At 39.9% G+C, this 25,221-nt stretch overlaps 2 protein-coding genes across 11 annotated transcripts in view; one reads left to right on the top strand and one right to left on the bottom strand.

Moving 5' to 3' along the window:
* DCTD (dCMP deaminase) overlaps positions 1-25,221 on the top strand; it is a 228,345-nt gene that overhangs the window by 69,415 nt on the left and 133,709 nt on the right. The gene's annotated exons all lie outside the window — the stretch shown is intronic.
* WWC2 (WW and C2 domain containing 2) overlaps positions 1-25,221 on the bottom strand; it is a 103,802-nt gene that overhangs the window by 10,932 nt on the left and 67,649 nt on the right. For 5 of the 6 annotated variants that reach the window (XR_010303440.1, XM_064148934.1, XM_064148935.1 and 2 more), the window contains exons 9-20: positions 24,729-24,971; positions 20,386-20,475; positions 18,502-19,115; positions 14,842-14,965; positions 12,280-12,360; positions 12,109-12,195; positions 9,215-9,407; positions 6,975-7,139; positions 6,062-6,186; positions 4,896-5,088; positions 2,943-3,107; positions 367-459 (exon numbers count right to left, since the gene is read on the bottom strand). Coding sequence is in view for 5 of the 6 variants with exons in the window: in XM_064148934.1 (XP_064005004.1) it covers positions 367-459; positions 2,943-3,107; positions 4,896-5,088; positions 6,062-6,186; positions 6,975-7,139; positions 9,215-9,407; positions 12,109-12,195; positions 12,280-12,360; positions 14,842-14,965; positions 18,502-19,115; positions 20,386-20,475; positions 24,729-24,971 (2,173 nt within the window). In the remaining variant the exon portion in view is untranslated. Of the gene's footprint in view, positions 1-366; positions 460-2,942; positions 3,108-3,725; positions 4,198-4,895; positions 5,089-6,061; positions 6,187-6,974; positions 7,140-9,214; positions 9,408-12,108; positions 12,196-12,279; positions 12,361-14,841; positions 14,966-18,501; positions 19,116-20,385; positions 20,476-24,728; positions 24,972-25,221 lie in introns of those variants that run through there. The other variant, XM_064148938.1, reaches the window with a different exon arrangement.

The raw sequence follows: 25,221 nt of genomic DNA, 5'->3' as shown, positions 1-25,221 counted from the left end.
ACGCCACAATGCTGAGCACCAGTGTCTTGCTGCTGGCTTCAGCCACAAGAGTCGCCGTCCCTGGAGCTGTTCAAGGCAAGACTGGACGTGGCACTTGGTGCCATGGTCTAGCCTTGAGCTCTGTGGTAAAGGGTTGGACTTGATGATCTATGAGGTCTCTTCCAGCTTTGATGATACTGTGATAAGGTTTGTTGAAGGGGAACATGTAAGGCTGACAACAATATTGAGACTCCAGCCTACAACTACAGGACTACAAGTGATACTTTCACTGCTTTTGCTGAAACCTTGACATAAAGCATATTGTTTGAATTTGTTTGCTCCTCATTCTCTCCCCAAGCTCTGTTTTCAGCCATGCCCAGTACATACCTGCTTCACTCTGAGACTGCGTCGCTCTGTGGCATTTCTCACGAAGAGAGACTTCTTGGCTAGCGTCGAGCTGTCGCTGTCACTTCGATTCAACTGTCAAAATGTACAACCAGACATAAAGCACCTCCACACAGAAATGCACCTGTGGTGTTATAGCTAGTCAGGAAACCTCAGTGGTGAGAAACACCTAGGTCATACTTGGTACAAAGTAAGGTTTTTGGTTTTTTTTCCAACTAGAAGCAGCGTTTACTCTAAAATCCTATTTCTAACTCAAGACAACCATTGATCTTACTGGATGAATAGAAACTACACTCTTTAGGAATGCAGGGAAGGTACTGATGGTTTTTAAGTACTGCCAGATCACTGGCTGGAGAGCTTTCATTTATCTGGGTAGGCTTTTAACAAATTTACTACAGAAAGGTAAATCACTGTGGACATGTACCTGTCCAACAAGCACTATTTTTGTGGCATTGTTTGTACAGGTGTGCCTACAGCTTCCTCCAAGAGCAGTTCCTGCGTCTCAAAAACCTGCACCACAGCTTGACAGTAGTTGCTTCTTAATTGTAGCACTACTTCCACAGAGATCAGTGCAGACTGATTGTTAGATGCATCAGCATGCATGGGGGTAACCTTCGGAGAAAAGAGACGCATCTATCTGCAGGATATTTATTTCACCTCTTCAGAAAAAGACAGACAAAAATAATCACTCTGCTAACATTTCAATAACCAGAGCTCTAAAGTATGTTTTACACAGTTGGGGGTGAGAAATACAACCTCTTGCAATACAAATACACCTCTCAAGAGACAAATCTGCTTTTCACCATGGAGCCACTACTGGGAGCTAACCCCTGGATACACACAGCTGGCTACCATCACTGATGTTCTTTATGCACTTTTAAAGGGAGCTTTTCAAAGCATCCTTTAGGCCTCAAAAATCTGTATTTGCATATGAAGTGGGTGCTTCCTTAAAGCTAGGCCATCTCTTCTGAAGAGAGCAGCTGGCAGTTAGCCAGAGCATATCCCACAGGTGCACACAACAAGCTAGGCTGGGTATGCTCATGGTGCAAGCTTGGGACTGGTGAGACCTGCATTGCTCACCCTTCTCCATGCTCTTGGATGCAGGTACAGGGCACACTCCTAAGCCCCAACTGCAAGTATTTCTGAAACTGCAAGAGAGTCAGCTGTGTAAATTCGAGTTTTTCCCAGGGTACTTTGATTCCAGACAGAAAGAGAAAGATATGTTTATGGCTTCTGGTAGCAGGGACGTAGCAATGTGCAAAGCTACAAATGCCCAGTGCTTTCCCAGGTGCAACAAATTCAAGAGTTCATACTAAATAATCCATCAGAACAACTAGTGTTATTTCCAATTGCACTTCCTCCATAGGCAGTAAGCTAGGACTATGTATTTTTGCCAATACAATTTGTTTCAAGTATTCTTCCAACCCTGATGATACTATGATACTATGAATTAAGGTGAAGTCTAGGTTCTGAATCAGAGACAATAACCTATCCAAATTACATAAAGATTGTTACAGAAGTTGCCATCCCTGAAGGTGCTAAAGAGCATGCAGACATAGCACTTGAGGATGTGGTTTAATGGCTACTGTGGTTTTAGGCTGACGGTTAGACTTGATGATTTTAGAAGTCTTTTCCAACCCAAACAATTCTGATTCTGTAATTCTGCAGAGTGTATGGAATAGATATTTCAATACATAGATGCTGACTATAGATACTATTTTTTAGGCCAGTGAGAATCTGACAGAGAAGTCATCAACTTTAATGATTAAAAGGAACCACTTCTAGCTGGAGAATTGAAGCATTTTTTTTTAAAGAAGCTTTACTTGTGTGAGTAACCTGTAGGAACCAAAGATCAAAATAACCTGTCTTTACCAGGGTGTCTGTAATAAAAATCTATAGACCTAGGAAACCATGCTTAAATCTTTAAACATGATTTTCACAGTTAGTTTAGCAGCACCAGGGCTGACAAATCTATTTTTCCCCATGCTATCAAAGATCTAGAGAGACAAGAGAACTTTGTTGCCAAAGCCATGTTTAAAACTCGGCCCGCAGGCAGCACTCACACAGCCTTCAAAGACGTAATTACAGCATGATTTGGGCTGCTCGGGTTTAAAACTAGTTGATATACAAAGTGGGGGTTAGAACTGATTACTGTGCTCTTTCCACACCGCTACCCTTAAATGATTACATTATTCAAATATGGCAGTTTACAGTGAATTCTATTCCATGTTTTAACAAAGTATTTTACTAAGTGAAAGTTGCAGTTGCTGACACGCAGGGAACAGGCTTTCTGCAAACAGCCAGCACAGGCACCTGTGTTACTTCTCTCCAACGGGATGTATTTTTTGCCTTAGTAAAGGTGTTTTGCAAGAGTATGCAAGGCTGCTGAAAGTCACTTCTACTGTGCATCAGCTCAGGGAAAGAATCTAGACAAAGTGCAGGCTCTGGCTCTTGCAGTGGAAACAGGCACATGACTCACTGTCATTAATGCGTCATTCCCAATAAGTTAAACGACTCTTTAGTTAATAGCTCTTCATTCCAAGTGTTTTTCCTCTTACCCTGCAGATGTACTGGTTCCGCTCTCCTGGAGAGAAGGTTTGTGAGCGCACTATCATGCTGTTTCTGACAAAGGGACGCTGTCTTGAGCTCCAGCTGGCTCTGTCTTTGGGTCGGACTGTTGCATTCTCATTAACCGATTCCTCAGTGTTAGTCTCTTTATCAACCTATATAAAGAAAATTAGTTTATAAGAACTACTCTATCCAGACAAATGCTACTGCACAGCTTTTGTGCCTTTGCACATTCCAGATGATGTTGCTACCTTGCAGTGGATGGAAAAAGACCAGAAGCAAAAAGCATATTACACACACCCCAGACTCCTAAAATCCTTGTGCTAGGCTATCTGCAGATGTTATTGTTGTGATTATTATTGCACATTTGTATTTATTTTGTTCTGCATCTGCACAACAGTGAGATTCTGCTATGCCAGAGATAATGCCTAGGTCCATCAAAAGGGGCAGCTGGGGAAGCTACATTGCCCAGGTTCTTCCAGACATACCATCCTATGTCCCCTAAGTCCCAGCTGCAGGGCTGCTTTAAGGCAATCTGCTGAACTGTGCCATGTGAAGCCAGGGAAAAGATGCTGCTTGTTGCTGTCCCTTTGGAGCAGCCTGACACCTGCTACAGTTGCCCCACAGGTGTCACAGGGAGCTTCAAGGTGCTGACATCCACATTGGTGGCACTGCCTGTGCTTGCTTACATGCAGCAATCATCTTGACAGCCAGGCTAGGACAAACACTACAGCAGTGAGCACATCTGATGATGTTAATGATGTGCACTGGGGCATTTCCATCAGCTTGGGTAATTTAACGAGGTTCACAGTTTTCACTGTGCAGGTGATAAATATAATGACCTAAACAGCAAAACTGCAACCTGGAGAGCATCTGGCACACAGAGATCTATATTCTGCCTGGCTTTATGATCAGGTCTGCTGTGTCTTTCACTCACTGTCTAGGTCCATCCAGCCTGGGCTTAACAAAAAAAAAAGACTTGTGTGAGTGCCTAACCTTCAGATGTTGTCCTCGATGCCTTCCCTTGCCAAGGAGCAATTACAGCTTTGATCTATATTTACTTGCTACCCAGCAGACTGCCAGTCTTTTTATACCATGGCCTTAGCTCATTTGGCATCTTGCCACATTAACTGGAAGTTAATTAGTTTGCAGCGAGTCCACTGAGCTGTTGAATTTTGTATCATCATAAACTTGAAGGAACAAGATGTCACTCTTTGCCTCTTTACCTCTGCTGTTTCACAGAACCTATGGATTTACCACATGCATCAGCATTTTTATTAAGATGCAGAAAGATACTCTAGAAATAAAGTTTTTAGAACATGTGGATAGATTTACAAAAAATGTACTAGTTCTTTGTAGAAAGGCAGAATATATAATTTAAAGCAACCAGTCAACAAGAACATATAATTAGAGTGTATTATGTGCAGTTCAATAGGACACTATTTGTACACATTTTGGAATTTTCTGTTCATTAATCTCTCCCCCTCCTCCTCTCTGCTAAGCTAGGGTTTGTATTTCATAAAAGGGAAGAAATAAAGAATTCCCTACACTGGTTGAAATGTCTTGACCCTTGTTCTGTCTTTTCCCCTGTTTATCAGATGCACTGTTTTCTTTTTTCTGATTCAACAGATGTACAGAAATGTTTTAAATGTGCACAAGTTGAAGCCACTGAACTGCACTTCTGTTTTGAATATTCTCCCTATTAAAAAATAAGTGAAGATATATGATTTAGTTAGTGTCTTAGAAGTTCTGTCTAGCATATCTGTTAAACATCTTTATAGTTCAGTAGTGACCACATTAATTTCATTAAAGCTGCATATTGACAGCGAAGGCCACATCAAACTGCAAGCACTCAGATGCAGCAGATTTCTCTATTAGCTGCTCAGAAATAGATCTTCAGACACAATAAGGCACCGTAGGAACGTGTACTTGAAGATACTCACCAGTGTTAGCATTACAGCAGCTTGCTGGCTTTCATGGCCCTCATCACTGTTCTCCCTGTCCTTGTCTTCACTTCTTTCTGGTGCATCAATGAGTAACTCCATGTCATCAGTACAGCTGCCTTCTACTGCCAGCTTTAAGCCATCTTCCTCTTCATCCACAATTTCATCAGAGGCTTCTGTAAGCATTTCTAACCTGTATGAACAGAAACAGCCAAAGCTTACTCTCAAAATGAGAAAGTCCACCAGGAAAAGCTAGCAGAAGGCCTAGACCTTCACCCACATATAATGTACACATCTTTCTGACAGGGAAAACAGGAGTATCACCATTAAGTTCATATGAAGGCACATTTCCTTATATGCTCTAGTAAGGCCCAGCAAGCTCTGCTACAGTTTACCTCCCAGGATCATCATGGCAACACTACACTACATTCAGTAGCTGTATGCTGCTAACATTGACGACTTTGGCTGCAATAAATACATAAAAGAAATGAGCATGTTTCCCTCTCTCCCATAACAAAGCATGATTGTACTTCTACAGTGCAGCTAAAATAGCTACACAGGAACAGAGCTCAATACAGCAATCTAGCAGGAAATCTGCTCCTTGGGAAAGCTCACAACTTCTTCAAAACCAAGACCATTGATGGAAGCACACACTGACTTTAGCAGAAAGCAACTCTCTTAAAATCTTATGAAGTGCTTATTATAGTTAATGCAACTAATATTTGCTATGAGACATTCTAGGACACCTCCAGTGCCTTAGGCTTCCCCCGAAGTAGTTTTGCAGGAAGATGTACATAGAATGGAAGAGTTAGGAGAGCAGCCAAGACACCATAAACCTAAAAGGAAGGTGAATGAACTGACCACATGAGAACAAACTTTTACCCCATTTCCAGTGGTGGTGAGGCACTGGAACAGCTTGCTCAGAGAAGCTGTGGATGTATCACTGGAAGTGTTCAAGGTCATGTTAGACACTGCTTTTAGCAATTTGATTTAGTGAAAGATGTCCCTGCCCATGGCAGCAAGATTGGGCTAGATGACCTTTAAAGACCATTCTATGAGTCTAGTGATCTTCTCTGAAAATACAGCCCTTGCATTTGTCTAAGGATAGGAACAATTCAGTGGAATAATTCAGAATTCCTGAGCAGAGGCAGGAAAAGTGGCTTTACCAGTCTTCCTCAGAGCCCCTTTGTCCCTGTTCCTCCTCCTCGTCCTCCTCATCATCTTCTGCCAGCTCTTGTTCTACTGCTTCCAGCTCAGCAGATGTCCTCTCCAGCAAAGCTGACACAGTTTCCTACTCACAAGGAAAGGAAGACGAAACCAGAATTGAGTGACACACAACACAGGTTAAAAAAAGACATCTGCAAGAGCTACATTGCCCTGCTGCTCCCTGATGCCAGCAAAAACTCGACTCAGATCGCAACTGTAAGGGGTTCGAATTGTCAGTCTGCAGCAAGTTAACGGATTGTTTTATACAGAAAAAACCTGCATCCAAAACCCCCAAATCAGTAACAGTGTCTAATGTGCTCCTGTCATTCTTAAATGTCTCATCTCTCTTTCTCTCTCATACTTGCAACATCACTGAATAAAAAAATGTTGTTCTTAAAAGGTGTGGTTTTCTTACCACAGTTCTCTTGAAGAGGTATTAAAGCAGAACACAAGTTATGTAACCAGAAGAATTTGTATGTTTTGCATTAACAGCGTTTTTGGTGTAATGGCTTTAGGTATGCAAATCCAAACAGGAAATCACAATTTTTAATGGCTGCTTATGAAAATCGATGGTAAACTTGAGGAAGCTCTTCAGAACATTGTTTTCCAAATAAAACACAGCTAAATGTTTCAAATTTGGAGTGCAGTTTTATATCCCAATAAGAAACGTCAGCCCTATCCACACTTGCTAACAAGTCTGAAAGCACACATAGGACCTACTAGCACAAAGTCACTAGAGACAAAAGTGCCTGCAAGACAACAGGCTCTTGGACCTTCAGGGGAGAACAATTCACACACTTACAGTGCAGCACCTCTGCTCTGTGGCTGTTTTGGTGCTACTTCAGTAACACACAGGGCCAACACACTGCTTACCAAGTCCAGTGAGTGCAGTGATTGCTTCCTTAACACAAACATAGAGTCTTCATTTTGTTCCTTGGGTTTTTTGCCAAGCCTTTGCTTGCAAGGTAACAGGTTGTACCACAGAGTACAAGTCTCATCAGAAAATGATAAATCTGCCAGACTGATCTGAGTCCCAGCCTGCATGAAACAGGAAAGGGGAAGAATATTGATCAAAGTAGTGTTATTTCTTGCTCAAGATCTGAACATAAATTCTATGGTACTTATCATGTAAAACAGGCAGCACAAATTTGATGTGAATCTTGTTTCCCTTTTTAACTGTACGCTTTTTATATTTCCCTTATAGTTAAAATAAACAAATAGAACTACATAGAAAGATCCTTCAGATTGCCTGTTCTGCCACCTTTTATTGGAGCCTTAAGAATTCCCCCCACCCTGTACACACACAACCCCACTTCTATCACCACCATGCACATGTTCGATTTCTGCAGCATTCAATAAAGAAAAACTGTGTCAATGAAACCTGCAGCATCAGCTCAGGGAGCAGCAAGTTTTAGTCAACTTTTCAGTTGTTCCACCACAAAAATCATCATTATAACATAGGAGTTTGTTTGCTCTAACAAGTGAAGAAGCAGATGAAAAGACAGTAAAAAGGCTTAAACCCTTTCATCTGTACAAGCACTGACATCCACTGAGTTGGCATTCTGTGAAAACTTAGGAAGTACTCATGTAAAATCCTCTGTTCTTTGGCAAAGCAAATCATCCTCACAGCTACTGGGCCACATACGTAGCTCTGACCAACACCAGTCATCTTGCTCAGGGCTTTCTTTGCTGGAGGGTGGTATTCCCAACTCTTTCTTCTGATCTAGTGATTAATGCTTATGTCTTTGCTGTGGGGTTGTTTTGTTGTTGGTGGTTTTTTTTTTATCTCACCTTCATATCCTGCATTCTGTTGCAGCTTTGGCCTGCTGCCCTTCTGTGCTAATTTGAGGCTAGCTGGAATATTTTGGTGAGAAGAATTAGATTATAGGCTGTGAAAAGGAAACAATGGTGATGTCTACTTCGCTCATAGGCTTGCTGAGATGTATAAAAACAAGAACATAAACATAGATAACCCAGTGTGGGTCTCTGTTGCAGATGGTGCCTGTACTATTCTCTCTGGCCTGTTTTCTGTGTAACTAATCTTTCTGCTTTCTAACACCCCTGGCCGATCCTCCAAACTCACCTTGCATGTAAGGCAAAGCCTGGAATAAGGTAGAGGGGTGGAAAGGAGGTGGAAGGGTGGTTGAGAAGTCCTTCTGGGGACTCTGGTTTCTGGGAGGAGTGTTTCTCTGTATTACCTTTAACTTGTATATTTCTGTGTATGGCTGTATATATTGTAAATATCTGCTAAGCTGTAAATATAGCTTAATTTCCTTAACTTCCAGCTTGGCTGAGTCTAGTCTGGGTGATTTCATAAGAGTGGGGGAGCAGGTAACACCCAAACCGTCACACCTTCCCTTACCTGAAGGGAAACCTATTACATACTGAATTCCCCAGGAATTAAATTAACTTCTGTGTTTTTCAAAGTGAGAGCCTGCTCAACATAGTTAGAGCTGATGAACCCCGCCACATTCCAGCATCTCTTCAGCTGGGTGTAACTAAACTATGAGCTACTGAGTCAGTTTAGTTTTTTTGCCATGAGTCTATCTTGTGTACCAGACCACGCAAAAGCAAGCTGAAAGTAAATGAAGCATCACTAATTAGGTGATGACCTCAATCAACAACAAATTTTTTGAAGTGCCAGTTTCCAACAGGCTGGTCTGTTACTGTCTTGCCTTTTTCTTATTTCTACTGATCATAAAGCCTAAAATGGTGGACATCATAGAACCTACAACAATTGAATTCAGTTTGGTCTTTGTGATAATGAAAGTTTGCTCTTCCCCCCACACTTTTCTTTCATACTGTGGCTCTTACTCAGCTTTTTCTTTAAAATCTAGTGTTAGGATAATGTTACAGTCAACCTGTAGTTAAAGGGTTATGATCATGCAGTGTTAGAATTATCAAAACATCACCTAAATCTTTGAAGTAGGATTGGATTCTCTATCAAGAATTTCAACTAAAAGGAGCTCTTTAAGCACTACAGCAACAACCAAGGTAGTTATGCTTCAGAATTTGTCTCTAAGCACTGTGGAACTTTAGCAGCCTTTACCATCAAAGTAAGAGAAACAAATGCCAGTGGATACTATAAACCTGCCAGAAATGCAACTGCATACCAAGCATTCTTCCCAATGACTTCTGCTGACAGCACAAACATCTACTCTTAGTGTCTTCTGCAACAGTATTAGCTGGGAGATGGCTACTCTGAATATCTCGTTGAATAAGGTGGTTTCCATGGCGGGATGCACTCTTGTGCGGAACAGACAGCTGGTATCAGGTGAGGAGGGAAGCACTGCCACTCGAATGTACCTGCCGGAAACAAAACAGCATCTTCACCTGTAATTAAACTGGCACTTACGGGTGATGCAGAACAGAAGTTTGAACCCATCAACTGCAGGGCAAGAAAATGAAGCATCGACAAATCAGTTGGAATGGAAACGAGGTGAAAAACTGGAGTGAGAAATTCCTCCTGCCCCTTGGCAGAAGCATTTCCCAAAAAGGAACTGTTAGATGGTTGCATTCTGTTTGTAACAAATATGAATGGCTGTTAAGCGGATAAAGACAATGCAAGCTGACTTGCTTTAGTGGTGGCTTGACATAAAGATGTTACCAATGCAATCTGTACATTTACTCACCTTCTTATACATATGAATGAGCACAGTAATTGTTTTACATCCTTTCTGTGCCCATGCATTAGTCTATTTCTGGTATTTGCTTGAAATACTATTGACTACATTACAATGTAGTGAAGCCAGTTAAAGTAAGAACAAAAGGTGGGCCAAGGAAAATTAATCTGGAAAAGACCTGTTCTCCCAAAATGCATAGTACGACTGCTGTATTTTCTGCTAATGGCTTTGCATGTACTGTTATTATCATTAAAAGCTTAGTTTACATTAATTAAACCAAAATAAATTAGGTCTGTGAGAAACAGGATGTTGCTGTTTGAATTTGGGCACAGCCTTTATTCCCCAATTAAGCTAAGCTCCTTGAGAAAAAAAAAAGTAGTAAGATCTCATTTGTTTGGTTCACATGCATAGCCTGGATAGCAGGTATCCAATGTTTTGACAAACCAGTCCCAGAGTTAAGTGGCAGTGTAATGTACATCCATAATGCTGCTGCTGTATTCACCTAAAAGCAGCTAAGCAATTTGCATGGTCTACTAATAGCAGCTGCAATTAGGGAACATTTAGAAAAGAGAATAGAAAATTAAGTATATTAAAACTATGTTTAAAAGGTGGTTCATTGGAGTTTTAATTGTTAGCCAATGTATTGGCATCAGGCCAGACTGAGGCTTGAGGAAAGAAGTAAAAGATAAATGCCTCACTGTCTTTGTTTTACAAGAGTACTTACTTTCATTTTAATTAAAAAGGGTAAAAAGCCAGCCAATGCCTCAAGATTCTGCTGGGATAAATCTATTATTTCTCAACTGATGAAAAAAGTATTCTGACACAAATAGTAAGCCTTCATTTAGGCTCTGCCTACTCTAAAATGACCAGCTATTACAAAGTGAAAGCAGGCATCAGTAAAACCTCATGTCAGCTCTGTTCTTCTGTGCATAAAAATTCAATAAAGCACTCATCTATCCAATGGGATGTTCTAGAAAACACAGTTGTAACCCTGCATAATTTCCCAGACCTCATTTTCACCATTGTACATATTTTTAGAATTATATGCATATAATGGCAAGCAACAGAAAAAAATGTTCTTTTCAAGGTCCTTTCTTTACCCTATCCGTTCTTCCTCCTTTTGTGTAGTTTTAGTTTTATTACATCTTTACAGCTGCAGCAGGTCTGGACTTCTGCACTGATGATGCCTGACTACTAATTACAACTTTGTACTTCAATTCTTACATAGATGCCAACTATGACCTAATGTTTTGTTGACACTTGTTTTTTCTCTCAGCTCTGTCTAATTATGCTTCCATAGTTTTTCCTATTTTACTGTGTTAAATGGTAAGAGGATCATTGGGGGAAGATGGAAGTCAGAGAAGGAAGGATGGTGGTAGGCAAACATTTATTGTTAAAACCAAACAAACCCAGAAAAATTCAGCAAGTGCAGAGGCCTGTGGGCCTGTGTTCAGTGGCTTTCTATTGATCTGCCAATCAAATTCAAGGTGATGGGGAACAAAGGGAAGGGAACCAGCAAGAAAACAGTTTTCTGAGGATTGATTATGTTCTGTGCTAATCTTCTCAACAGTTTATGAAAGCTTTCCAGGCTGTAAAAGAGCTCGCTGAAGTAGAGGTGTCCCCAAGGAGCCAAGGCAAGCTGTACTTATTTGTATGGATGAGTGTTTAGGATTAGAATCTTAGTGTCAACATTTTCTTATTCGGGCATTTCCACACATTTCCTATATACCATTTCCACTGTCATTACTTTTAGACCTTTCCTGTTGGTCCAATTCAATACAAGAACTAATCCTTAACAGACCTCCAAGCTCCACTCATTATGGGTGGTGTATTTCAATGTATCTGTCCTTGGTCACTCGCAATTTATCAAATTATCCCTTTAAAAGCCCACTTAAAATACATTATTTTAGTATTATTTTTACATTTATGTGGCATTTTAATGTAAAAGACAGCACCGTGAGCTGAAAGAATGGTGATCTATCAAAATAATGGTCTTAGTAACTCCATGTCCTTGTCTGAGCTAAACCAGAACCAATTCATTTCAGCAATTTCACTTTTTGGTGTTTAAAGAATAGCTGTTCTGCACTTGCAAAGGTACAGAATATTTAAAAACACTAAATAGAAGCATCATGTAAACAAACACACACACACACACAAAGTGCTTTTTGTTCCACTTCAGTGGAATGTGCCAATTTCCTGAAAAATTCTTTTCCCTGCAGCATTGCTGGAACATGTAAAAGCTACGTACTGCTACAGTTTGAAAAGTATTATACATATTTTAGTGCTGTTAAGCAACAAATCACTCCATTCCTTTGGAGAATTTGTACAAGTTATTATTATCCTCTCATATTTCAACACTACTGTTCGCTGATTGTTCGACTTACACTTTAGAGCCAAGGGGGACAGAGAACGCTGGAAGATTTCTGAGCTGTGCGATGATGATCACAAAACTTGAACTGCTGTGGTCATATCTGTTAAAGAAAGGAGAACATGAGGGAAGTTTACTATTTGCATGTATGTATGAGCAGAAACAATTCCCTTTGCTGGTCACTTACCTGAGTCCTACTTGTACCTGGGCAGCCTCTAGAGTTACTGCGTCATCTTCACTATATATGAGGTCCTCAGATTCATTTGGTCTAGGGCAAACAGGCAAATAGTCACATTTAGGAAAAGTATAGTTAGCTTTCAGCAATAATTAAGGTATGTGTACACAGAACATTGATAAGTTCTCCTAAATAGGCTGATTTAATTACAGCCTGGACTGCAAATGAGAATTCCAGACCCTACACAGTAGCAGTACTGATTTTAGAGGCAGTCAGTGCTTAACAGTTTGACAGCTCCTGTAATGAGTCAAAGGCCTTAGGCTGATGGCAGACTAATAGACAAGAGAATAGCTCATGACATCTTCCTGCACATACTTAGTATTTCTTTATCCCTGCAAACACAAAATTGTAGATTAAAATTTATAATAAATGTCAGCCCACATGAGAACTGGATATGAAATACTGCTTTGGAGAGTATCTGAGAAGCAAGAGCTCTGTAAAAGAGAAGATGTGTAAACAAGAAGCACCTTTCCTCTATTTTCAGAAACATTCAAAGAACCAGTGTCTTCCAGCTGAAGAATGGACACTGAATAGAGTTACACAGAATCCATATGGCATAAAAATTTCCAGTCATTTTCTGGGAGGTTGGAATGAGGATGTGGTATTAACATGTTCCATTGATTTTTAAAACTAGACTGTTGGGATCAATAAACAAGATCAAGGTAGAAAATGTTAAGATAGGAAATGTGGAGAACGACACAGACTTTCCAATGACATGACAGCACTATTTTAAGACTGCTTTTAGAGGTTTCCTTTCTACTATTAATTTCCTGGCTAATGGCTAAATTGATAAAGTGTATTTATTTCCTTCCCTGCCTTAAATTATTCAATACAAAGGACTGATCTGTACAGCTGAAATCACTGTTCTGTAACTTCAGGAGCACACTGACAAACTCTAAGACATTCCATGCACAGTGCTCATAAAGCCACTTCTACTAAACATAAGCAACTCTCTCAGAGACACTCGTTACCTCTTCACTACTTCCTACTCATTAATAATTAGGAGTATCCACACCTGGAGCTATCATGGAATAACTCGAGTCTGTAAATCTTAGCTTGCACAAATGGCAGTTGTTTCCTTTTGAATACAGGCTTGGGGGATGGATGCAGCTGTTACATGTCCTTTTTTCCTGAGTAATGACAGGAAGGAGACAGGAAGTGTTCCTTGTTCCACCTATTCCACCATTCACAGCACTGGAGAGAGGACAGCTAAGGACTTGCTCCACAGAACATCCACAGCTTTTGGTCCAGCACCTGTTCGTTTCTACCCACTGGGCTTACAACTAGAGCAGACACTAAGTTTTCATCACAGTGGCTCAGAATTGAAACAAAATTGAAAGGCAACAATGGTTATTGAACCAAAAATACACAGTAGCAGACACTCAGCCACCTGAAGGCTGACTTTTTAATAGATGAGCATTTATTTCAGCCTAAGAAGTTGCTTCAGATCTAACTGAAGGCCTGGAGCAAACTAATACCATGAAATTCAGAGTTTAGGGTGAAATATGGATCCATGACCTGAAGTGAGATTGAATGGGATGGAGGAGATTTCTTCAGGAGAAATCCCATTTGTATTCAAGATGTCGTCCTCAGTCTCATCTGGTTTATTACCTTTTAATTTATTAAAGACTTGACAAGTAAAAGTAATTTTATCAGAGGCCAACAAAAGCCCTTCATGATACTGTAATGCACCTTTACTAGTCCTAATAGAAAAGCATTTAGTCTTGCATCTGAAGATCTACATTTTTGCAACCATTTTGTTAAAATATCTCTCTGAATATTCAAGCAGGTAGAAAAATCCTTCATGTCAACAACTTGTCAAACAGAGGTGTGAAAAATAAAGATTTTATTTTCTCTCAGTTTACAACAGTTTTCTGTTATGCAGTCTAAAGTTCATTGTCTTCTCTACCAGAAAACATACATGAACTGGTATGAAGAATCCTGTAGAAGTTATTTCTCATCAAAATAACAACAATGGCAAACAGATTTGTCATATCATGTTCACCACAGCAAAGCATGAGCATTAAATTGTAACCTGGATTATTTTTATACTAACACTACAACTGGAGACTTTCTTATCTTTCCTATGTCCTTTCCCTTTGAAAAAAGAAAATACTCAAGCTAAACAATGTGCAACCTTAAGATTGCATCTAAACAAAGCAAGAAGCAACAAGTCACTCTGAGTGACTATAGCCACCTGGCAAGACCTAAATAGCTTAAACTCATCTTTTCTCCTAGAAACACTTATAGCAAGAAAAAACCTCCAGAATTAGGAAGTAGCATATTAATGCTACTCAATCAAGTTATACAAGCACTCCAACACATGTACTACTTTAGAAAAGATACTAATCAAACTTCCTTGTCTGGCAAATGTACCTGTCAATATGAAAGTACACAGTTTTTATTAACAAGGCAAGACCAAGGAGCTACTTATAAAATACCAGCATGAGTGCTTATAAGTGTATTGAAATTTCTGGTGCTGGGGGAAAGCTCTGCACCATTTCTCAAACGTACTGTTTCACAGAAGCTTCATATACACCACTGTCTCCAGCCACAGACTCGTCGGACACAGCAGCAGATACACAAGCTTTTTTCTCCTGAAGCAGGTGACCAGCTGGTCTTCTTGGTAAGTCAACACCTACAAAGAGAAAGAATTAAAATGAGTCCAAGAGATGAATAGTCAGAAAGAGAGAAGCGCATAGCTTAGAACGTTGTCAAGTTGAAAGCAGTGACCCTTAACTGAGTATCACAGAGTAGTTTTGTTCCACATCATTAAACATTCTGAGACTGTACTGCTGTTATCACATTTTCTGGCTGGGGATATAAACCAAACTGATGAACTTGAAAATGTACAACTATTATTCCTTTCCAGAGATACGGGCTCCTGTCATCACCTGTATCTGTTAAGCCAGTTATTATCCTTCATTATCTTCATTATTAGCCCTCATTATCCTAATCTTTAAACCTGCATTTGCCACGTTCACATTCTGCACTGCAGTAACACTTCAGCTACATGCAAAGTGTTTGCCTACTGTTTATTAAATATTCAAAAGTCAGACAGACACCCTCTCCCCAGTGATATACCTGCTAGAAAATCCCCTCTGGTTTACTATCATCAAAAACTTTTTATGCTACAGTCTCTTTTCTATCAACTACTACTTAGCTTTAATCTCAACTCACATTCATATGCTAGTGTCATGCAGTGAAGAAGCTGCACTCACAGAAAGCCACGTTCTGCAGCATAGCAAGGTGAGGGCCTATGCAGTACTTTTATCTGCCAAGGGGTGAGGATATTGGTATGCATTATCATTCTCCTCTGAATCATGACTTTACATCTTGTTAAGATGTTTAAAATGTAAGGCTTTGGATTAGATGATTGATTGCTGCATTTGTACTTTTATTTATGGCAATAAGAATGCTTTTTCCTTGATGATGAAGTGCTCTTTCCCTTCCCCCCCACCCTGTGAGAGGTGAAGGTGATGACATGATTTATTGATTACCCTTAGGAATTTCCACAGCAGCCTGAACTGACTTTGACAATGACAAAGACTGACTGTGGAAGAACTACATGATATTCCAACTTGGTTTCTGACAGCAGGGACATGTGCAGAGGAGCAAATATCTGTACGGTTCACCTGTACAGAAAAGTCAGAGACAGAGCAGCAGGCAAGCACTGCACTGAAAGAGTCAGTGCTGATGACTACATGAAAATACTAGCTCTACCGGCTTCAGGTATGTTTGCTGTCCTCTGAGTTAAGATTCAGCAGTATTCATATTTGTAGTCTTGTTGAACTTCAGTGGGTGGGCTGAAATTTTCAGTGTAGGCTTGTGCCTCTGGCTAAGTTTGTTGAAAACCTTTCCATTTAGGACCGCATTAATTCCATGAATGAAATTTGAGCAGAAGCACTGAAGCCACCTCAGCTCTGTGTTTCACCATTAATATACTGAATCCCTCACCATGAGGCCCATTTCACTTTGACAACTAGAGATACTGACACAATTACTACCTGACTTTCCAAAGTCTGAGTGCTTGGTTTGTCAGTCTTAACACAGATTTAAAGTTAACTTGTATCCTATAGATGACACTACAATATAAGGAAATATCAGTATGAAGAATCACAATATGAATTTGTATTTTAAACCCACAACTACCTGTAGACTTCAGACACCCCAACACTTCCCAGCATAACAAGTCCTCAAGCTCAAAAAGGTAGAGAACCACGTGATGCCTTTGAAAATAATGAGCTGAAGTAGTAAATAATAATAAATAATTCTGATTCCTCACAGCCCTGTATATTCCCAAGTTCTGAACCATCTTAAATTCAGTTCTCAGACTAGATGAGTTGCAGCCAGACCACAAAACCAGACAGACCAAAAGCTTTTGTTAATTTGGAAAGCATATGCTGCTGAAATGTGGGCAAGTAAATCAATTAAATTTCAATGCTTTTATAACATGGCTCTCAAGCAAAGTAACTACTGTCTTCCACTGTACTTAGAAGACAAAGGACAAAATGACCACCTCCACCCTAAATCCTTTTCCATGTTTTTTCCACTTTGCATTTCACAGGTTCAGACCATTAGGACATCAGTCAGTTTCTTTTTTTCATTTCTCAATAGCTGAGCAGAGGGGGCACTCCCAGTTTGTACTATGGATACCATACATTTCTCTGGCATCACATTGCTTTGATCAATACTGAAATTACTGCAGTAGATACTGCAGTAAGATATTCTAATTACCACATCACACCAATTTCTTCATACACACACACGTATATAAACAAACAAAGCATATTTCTCATTAAAATATGTCTCTATCAATATGTCCAAGTACTGGTAAAAAAAAAAAATCAAACATACCAACCAACCTCCAAAAAAAAACCCATCAAACTTTGTCAAACTCCAGGCAAAAAGGTTCAAGCTTGGCAACAAATCTGGAGGACAACGAATTCTCTAGATCTAGGGTGTATTCATTCTATGACACTCAAACTCCTCACTATCAACTGAGGCCCAGAATGTGGAGCTGTGAATGCTAGGTGCTTATCAGCACCTCAGTGCACAGGAGGAAATCAGGCTCCCTCAATTCTTCCTTGTGAAAACAGAGCCACAGCATTACAAACACATGAATGGTTTGCAGCGTGCTTAGAAACAATGACACAGAATGACACTAGAAAGTCAATACATGTGCAGAGAAAACACAATATACTGTCAACCCTAACAAAAGGCAGCAAAGTCAGTGCTCTGTAACTGAAGCCACGAATTCTTGACAGCTGGGATTTTTGAAGTCCTGACTGACATAAGCTTTGACAATACAAGACAACCAGGTATGCTGCATGGCTTTTACTGCAGTCTAAACATGGAATTCATTACACCTAATTCAGCCATCTCAAAGTTACAGTTAACTAGTTACCAAAGCTACCTTGATAACCCAAAGGGTCAGGCAGCTCCCCTAACTGGAAGTCTGTTTCAGGACAAGATGACTCATCTTCTCAGAAATTACCCACAGACTGCACAGGGAGTCCAGACTAGCTTAGGTGCTCCCTTTTAACTTGGATAAAAAGCTAAAAGCTATGAAACCTATGCTAAAAATGGGTGGTGTCTCACTAACTTCCATGGCATGTGGTCACTTGTCTTTCTCAATTCACATTAAAAAGAACTTCAGATCTTTCAGTGAGAGCAAGTTCAAATAACTAGATATGCCCACACTCTTCATGAAGGTCTAACTTTGAGTCCAGAAGTCTGTTTTACTGAGGGTGTCAGTTTGTAACTTTCTCTTCAGTGAGAAACAATTAAGTTGCTGAAAACCAGCAGAGGGTATTTTTTTCTCTATCCCCTTACAGCCTGATAATACCTAGGAACACCATGCATCCTCCATGTCTTCAAGACTCAGCTTCAGGTTTTTCTACCTTTTGTTTTTCTTCATGATAGCCTGCAATACATGAACTTTCCTTCTCAGAGAGCTAGTGAAAAATGTAGGTGGAATCCAGGTGATCACATCCCTCTGCAACCAATGCTAGTAGTTACATAAGGTCCCTCAAAATTACTGACTGCCCATGGCAAATGTGTGCTGATCAAGATACTCTTCAGTTACATGAGGTTATGTCCCCATTCAAAAGCCTGCTGCTAGTTCAAAATTTTCATGTTACATAGCACATTTGACATTATATTCTTTATTACCTGAATTGCCTTTATGCAGAGAAGGCAGAGGCTGCCTAATACCTTCATTAAGATCTTTATCACCTGTAGGAATCCGAGATCCTGCTCTGACTTCAGAGTCCAGTAATATTTGGTTCTCACAGAGACTAATGCCTGCAAAATCCCCTGAAAGGTCAGAGTCTTCAAAGTCTGTAGTGAGGTGATGCAGAGGGGAATTTTGAGCTGACATGGAAAAGGCAGCTTCTAAAACCAAAGGGGAGCCTGGGGGTGACAAGGAAGACAGTGATGATCTGGATGACAGTGAAGTCACAGATTTGGGAGGTTCAGACAATTTTGGATGGTCTGCAGCAGAGGGAGAGTCACTGTAACCCAGTCTCCCCTGGGAACCAACCACTTCATTTTCATGAATAGTAGTGATTGGTCCTGAAGGAATGTAACCACTTTTTTCTTGCAATATGAAGTCAAGCTTGTACTGATAGTCCAAATCTGTTATTTGATCGCCTTGGTTATAGTAGAGATCCATAGAGCTGAGCGAGTTTAGTGAGCCTCTGCTTGACGTGTTCAGAGACCCACGGCTGGATGCCAGAGATCCCAGACTGCTCCCTGAAGACACAGATAAGGTACTAGCTGAGAGGCTGCAAAGCAAGCACAAACACACAAACTGCTGTTACTGAACTGAAACAGCATGAAATGGCACGAGCAGAGGCAAGATTGACTGGAGCTGCACTACAACAACTTACAAGTGTATGCTGCTTGGGGTATTATGCTTTTTTTAAGCATCCATGCTTAGCTGAGATGGGTATGCACAATTTGCCCACTATCAGGGCAACTGATCCAAATTACTGTCTGCTGCCAAAGCCCCTTCTGGAGAGGGTTTTGGATTTGAAAACTGGCCTAGAGCTGCTATATCCCCTTTACAGATGTGCTCCACTCTGATGGGCACTGGTAAAGTCAGTGTGACAGGAAAGGGATCCACAGGATCCAAAGGAGTGCTGCCACCATGACCACAATTTATGCTGCCTTCCCTTTGCCCAAGTGCCTGGGAAAGGTGGCAGCTAGAAGCAGAAAACTCATATCAGAACTGCTTCACATCTGTAAGACAACACACACTACATGCATAGCAAATCCAACTACATAAGCATGATAAAGACCATAACATACAATCTTCTTCTGCCAATAACAGAATATAAGGAGCACTGTCAGGCCAGAGAACCTGAGTGTCACTGCCTTGGCTCAGAAGAACTAAGCTGGGGAGAAACAAAAAAATCAGAAAAAAGTAATTTGAGGCAGCTCCTTCCAAACACATCCAAGAGGTTTACTGAACAATAACAGAGCTATCAACTTGAAAAAAATTGCTGCTGGGCTAGAAAACTGCTCTTAGCAGAAGAGAGAGAATCCCAAAAGTCCAAACAAACATGAGCACAAAACACTTTAAAGAATGATTTAAAAGATTCTTTCTCTAACTAATCACCAGTCAAGATGCAATTTATGGGATGTGGCTGAGATGTCTGAAATAGCTAAGCCTAGATCCCAGGAATAGGATGGTATGGCTTATTGTGGGAGGACCATTATAGAATGCTTTAATGCAGTATCCAACTACTGTATTCCCTTCCCTAGGACCAGTTACACATATCATTAAATATTAGAATTCCCATCAGAACAATCAGTTTGAGTTCACAGCTGCTATAGCCAGTTACTTTTTTATTATTATGAAATCCATAAATCTAGAGTCAGATTTTGAATCAATAGCTGCCAGACAAAGAACAAACAATCAGAAAATCCTGCAGAAGATGCAGTTCTATCTATAGAAAGCTAAGTCAGTGTTGAAGAATAAAATCAGTGTCAACTGGTTGAGACATCCAGGACCACCAAAACCAGATTTCACCTTATGCCGTACAGTCTTACCTCCTAAGTTGTGAATGTAAATAAGTAGTTAACTTTGTAGTTTCTTCAAGTTTCTGTACCAACTCCTTTCTTCTCTCCTCCAATTTCAACCTGGAAAGAGAGGTACATATAAGTACAGGAAAGCATTAGAAAATAATTTGGAGGCTAAAATACTCCATAGGTGAAACAGAAACGAAGTGAAGATCCCTCATGTTTTCATCTGGTTGCAAAATACCTAGATCCAAGAGACTGTGCTACTTTACCTGCAGAATGCTTAAGCACTGTAATAGACCTGCTGAGAGTACAAACACACAGTGATGTTACGTTCACTCTGTACCAAGGAGAACGTGCACCCAGTAAAAGAGTACTGATGAGCACTGGAAAAACAGCTGAAACTTCAGGAAAATAAAATCTACACTGATACAGTCTTTAAAAGCCATGCTGTAAACTGGCTCCTCACTGACTATGATTTCAGAAAAAGAGAAAACCCAAACAACCAAACTCAAAAGAACACTGATGTCAGTACTAGTTCTGATAATGCAAGAACTTGAGGTAGCACTGCAGGAACTCTAAAATTAAAGCTCTTCTTTTCAGTCTTCACATAGAGAACAAAGCACAGTAAATTGAAGCAGCATTCAGGCACAAGGTTCTGAGATAAGGGACCATATTTAGAAGTCCTCGGTAAAGATGTCTACATCCCAACACCTTTGTCATGACCTCAGAGCCACACAGCATTGTAATGCTTACTATCAAGGTTCACTTTTATGAAAAAAAAAACCACCAGGATTTACTGCCTCCTGCACCATTATCTATCATAGCTCTAAACCCACAAATGGTGGGCCTCTCCCATTCCTTTTGGCTGGCTCATAGCAAAAAAAAAGAATCACTAATGTTTATGATTTTTTCACTTTTATAATTCCCTTTTATTATTCTATCTACAATATGAAAAAAATTGCTCTCCCTTGGTGGATTCAGCTACAATCCTCCTGTCATCGGTGGATTAGTATATTCTGCTCTAGCCCTTGCTCAGTCACAAATTCTCCACCTACTAGTCTCAGCCACAAGAAACTACCTCCCCTCCATAACAAAAAAACTCAAACCACAACAAACAAACAGAAAAACCCCAAAACCCAACAATGTGTGTTTTCAGAGACCATTCATTTGGCCTTTCCGGCATCTCAAGGTTGTATAAATTAAAACTCAAATGCAGAGAATACTTCAAACAACGACACACCCCCCCCAAAAATCAACCGTTGCTTTCATATGCAAACTGAACGAAATACTCAGGAGTTCCAAGAATTCACTCTCTTTCAGTGTCAGATACCAGTAAGAAGACATTAAGTCCTCAATTCAGCAAAGCATGAAAAGCACTTGCTTACACCCATGCTTATTCAGGGCGCAAATCTGGGTTACACAAAGGTGAATAAGTTATCCTGAGGTCAGCCAGGGTGTGAACTTCCACTCCACTGCCTGCGCTGCATGTGCTCTTACACCACAATAACATGTTCATCTGCCAATACCTGCTGAGACTGTTAAAAGCATACACAGTATTTCATTCCTTGCTCAGGAAAATGTACACTCTAGTTTCCAAACCACAAATTATGCTCACCTATGGTATCAGAAACTCCTTCCTATCATTTCACTATTATCAATGCCTTCTGTCTTCTTTTAAAACTTAATCTGTCCTGCTTTTCCCAAGCAAGAGTGCTCTTCTCTAGCTCTTTTGTGGCTTTTCAACAGTGACCTATCATTTTATCTTCAAGGAACAAACACAAGAATTGCTGCATGTATGCAACCATTAAAGGGAAAAAGCAAGAAACATAATTAAAAGCTTAGGAACTTCTCTGACTAGAGCCCTCAAAATAGTTGCCTATAGTTGGTTCCACTGAGCTTGTGCTGCTAAACTAAAAGGTTTGCTTGTGTGTTTTCTGCATGAGCCTCTCTCACTTCTGTCTGAATTAACCTATTACTAATTGCAGAAGTGACTTAAGTGTAAGAAATCTGTCTCCAGTTTTGATCTTAAGTTGGAACATTGCTGAGAGGGCTACAGACTCTTAAAAATACATTAAAAAGCTATAGTGCATGCACCCTACCTCCACTGAGGTGGACAAACTTGTTTACAACAACAATAATAGCAGGGGCGTTTTGCAGGCAGCAGCACGATCAAGTAGTTAAGTCATGCCTCTGTTTAAATGCCTGGGATTATTTAGAAGATTTTGCCAAGGACTGTAACAGTAATGGAATCTCCCTGACATGAACACAACAGCAAATAGTTTCCAACAGCTTCACAATGCAGTGGTTTCTGTATCGTTGCTGGAAGGCTTCTTAGAACAGAGCATGTCCTGTCTCTGCGTTTTTTGAAGCTGATATGTTATGATTTATACTCTCCTCCTGTAAATTGATTTTGAGTACATCTACTAGTGGCAATTTCAGCATCCTACTCCAAAATAACCCTGGGCTATGCTATAATGTTTTTGTTTTAAGCCAGAGCAAGTCTTCAATTTCTTCCTCCTTTAGAAAAAAGCTAAAAAAATTCCCAACAACAAAACAAAGCCAAACAAAGGATCCTTGTCACAAAGTTCTGACACCATCTCTAGCTTCTTACACTGTTGCTTCATTATCAGTACCTGTGAAAATACTGAAAACCTAAGGCATTCATGAAATTTTATGAAAGAAAATAGTAATTCAACAACAATGCAGCACTTTGAGGATGGTGTGGCCCCTTCACTGACACTGGAGAGAAAAAAAATCTTCATCTCCAAGAAACAAAATGCTGCAGGTTGAGCTAATACAATTCAGTGTATCATTTTCTCAGATTAACATTTCAGTACAAGTTTCACTGTGTGAATCCTTCTACAAAATGAAGATTTTTTTTTTTTTCATGTTTATAGCAGACATACCAGAAATAATCCTCAAAATAGCCTGGTGTGAAAGAATTGATGTGCACTGAAGTCATTAGGGAGGAGTTTTAATATCATAAACTGCTGCCAGTGGAAATTAACTGGAAGTTTACTGGAATAATGAAAAGCAAACCAGAAGCCACCACAAATGCTACCTCAGCCTGCAGTGTATGACATTAAATCTTACACTGAATTCAGAAAAATAGTCCAGAGTTTGAGGAATAACAATCAAAACCAGAAAAACAAAACAAAACAACCAGCAACACTGGAATGACTTTAGTAACCTATCATACACTGAAAAAAATCTGCCATTTCATTAAGACCAGGTTTGGCATCTGACTTGTGTTGGATAACAGACAGGTGCAGAATTTTCTTTGGGCACTGAACCAGGAACTGCAAAACATGAGACTACCTACCTATCTATTTACTATCTTAGTCAAGGTTTAGCTATTACTTACAGCAGCATCTTACTGAAATTTTTGGGTAAAATCACTTATTTGTGAAAGTGATTTTATACTTGACCCCTTTACTCTCCATCTGTTAATGAAGTAAACAAAAAAGTGCAACAGATACGTGGTATTTTAGATACCACTACCAAAACAGTTCCAGTAGGACATAATGCTTTTTGATCCATATGAGAATTACAGTATCATGAAGTTAAAACCCTGATGAAGTGTACATATATGTTTTGAAATCATGCCTAACGCACACATACATACTTCACAAACAAAAAGTTTGCTCACTACTCAGCTACAATTTAGGGCTCAGCTTCTAATGTCAGTAGCAGGAATTTCACCATTCAGTAAAATGGAGCAAGAGTAGGTGTTTCCTAGCAGAGGGAGGCAAGGAAGGTTTAACAATGCTGATTGTATTACTTCAATAAGGCATACTACATTGATATATACAATGACATTTTGTGCCTACTGCTTTTTATTTATGTGCTGGAGGTGCCTATAAATTTATTTCCACTTGATGAGAAGTCCATTTGTGACAATCATCTTTGATTTTCTCAAAGTTTTTCTGTTCCCCTCTTGGTTGCATTTTTGTATGAAATAAAGCTCACAATGAAAGGCTTCAGATGCTGCAACAATCAAGATAATCTTTGTAACCTGAGTTCAAATAGTTTACAGCTATTATCAGAAACGAGTGAATGATGTATTGCCCTCCTACTGGTATGCTGACATTCCTCAGTTATTTAACATCTGTCACAGGCATTTTCATGCTGGTAACAAATGCAGAGCAACTGATACTGCAGAGCACATACAGGGTGTTCACATTCTCTCACAGTACAGAAGACTTCTTTGTGTTCCTGCCCAGTGGGGTAATAACAAATTTAATTAAGCTCTACATAGAACAGTTACTGAAGGAAAACAGCCCATTCAAAGCATATTTCAGGTTTAGTAGTGGTACAAAGGTTAAACTGCAGAAAGCAGCATATAATGTTAGCAAAAGACAACCCCTTACCTTTCAGCAAGTGCTTGACTAGGGGTGTTTTTCACAGAGAGCAGCTCTTCTTCAAGCCTTTTCCTTTCTGCTTCTAGCTGCTCCAGCTCATCTTGAGTACGTTTGCGCGGTGTAATAAACTGCAGTTCCTTTAAAAGCTCTTCTTTTTCATTGATTAACATTAGTTTTTCCTTTTCCACATCCAGTGCCCCAGGCCAGGCTTCACTATCTAGCTTAGAAAGTTCAATCTTCAAGTTAGCCATGCTAAAATAAAACACAGCAGATTTGTCTGAGCACAGAAATCCCAGGCAAGAGAGCAGTGACATGGTATTTTGAAAGGTATTAGGACATAACTTTTTCTATTCAAAGCCATACTTCCTATTGGTTTTGCTGCACAAGAATGCAGGCTACACCAGAAAAGCAAGTCACCTATCCAGGCTAACAGCAATGTGGACATGCATTAGGAAGTACTAACTCCTGTTCCAATGCCAGGTTGAAGTAGAATTTACAGTAA

Source organism: Pogoniulus pusillus, chromosome 9 (genome assembly GCF_015220805.1).
Source record: "Pogoniulus pusillus isolate bPogPus1 chromosome 9, bPogPus1.pri, whole genome shotgun sequence".
NCBI classification, from domain to species: Eukaryota; Metazoa; Chordata; class Aves; order Piciformes; family Lybiidae; genus Pogoniulus; species Pogoniulus pusillus.
This window is presented reverse-complemented; position numbering and strand designations above follow the sequence as displayed.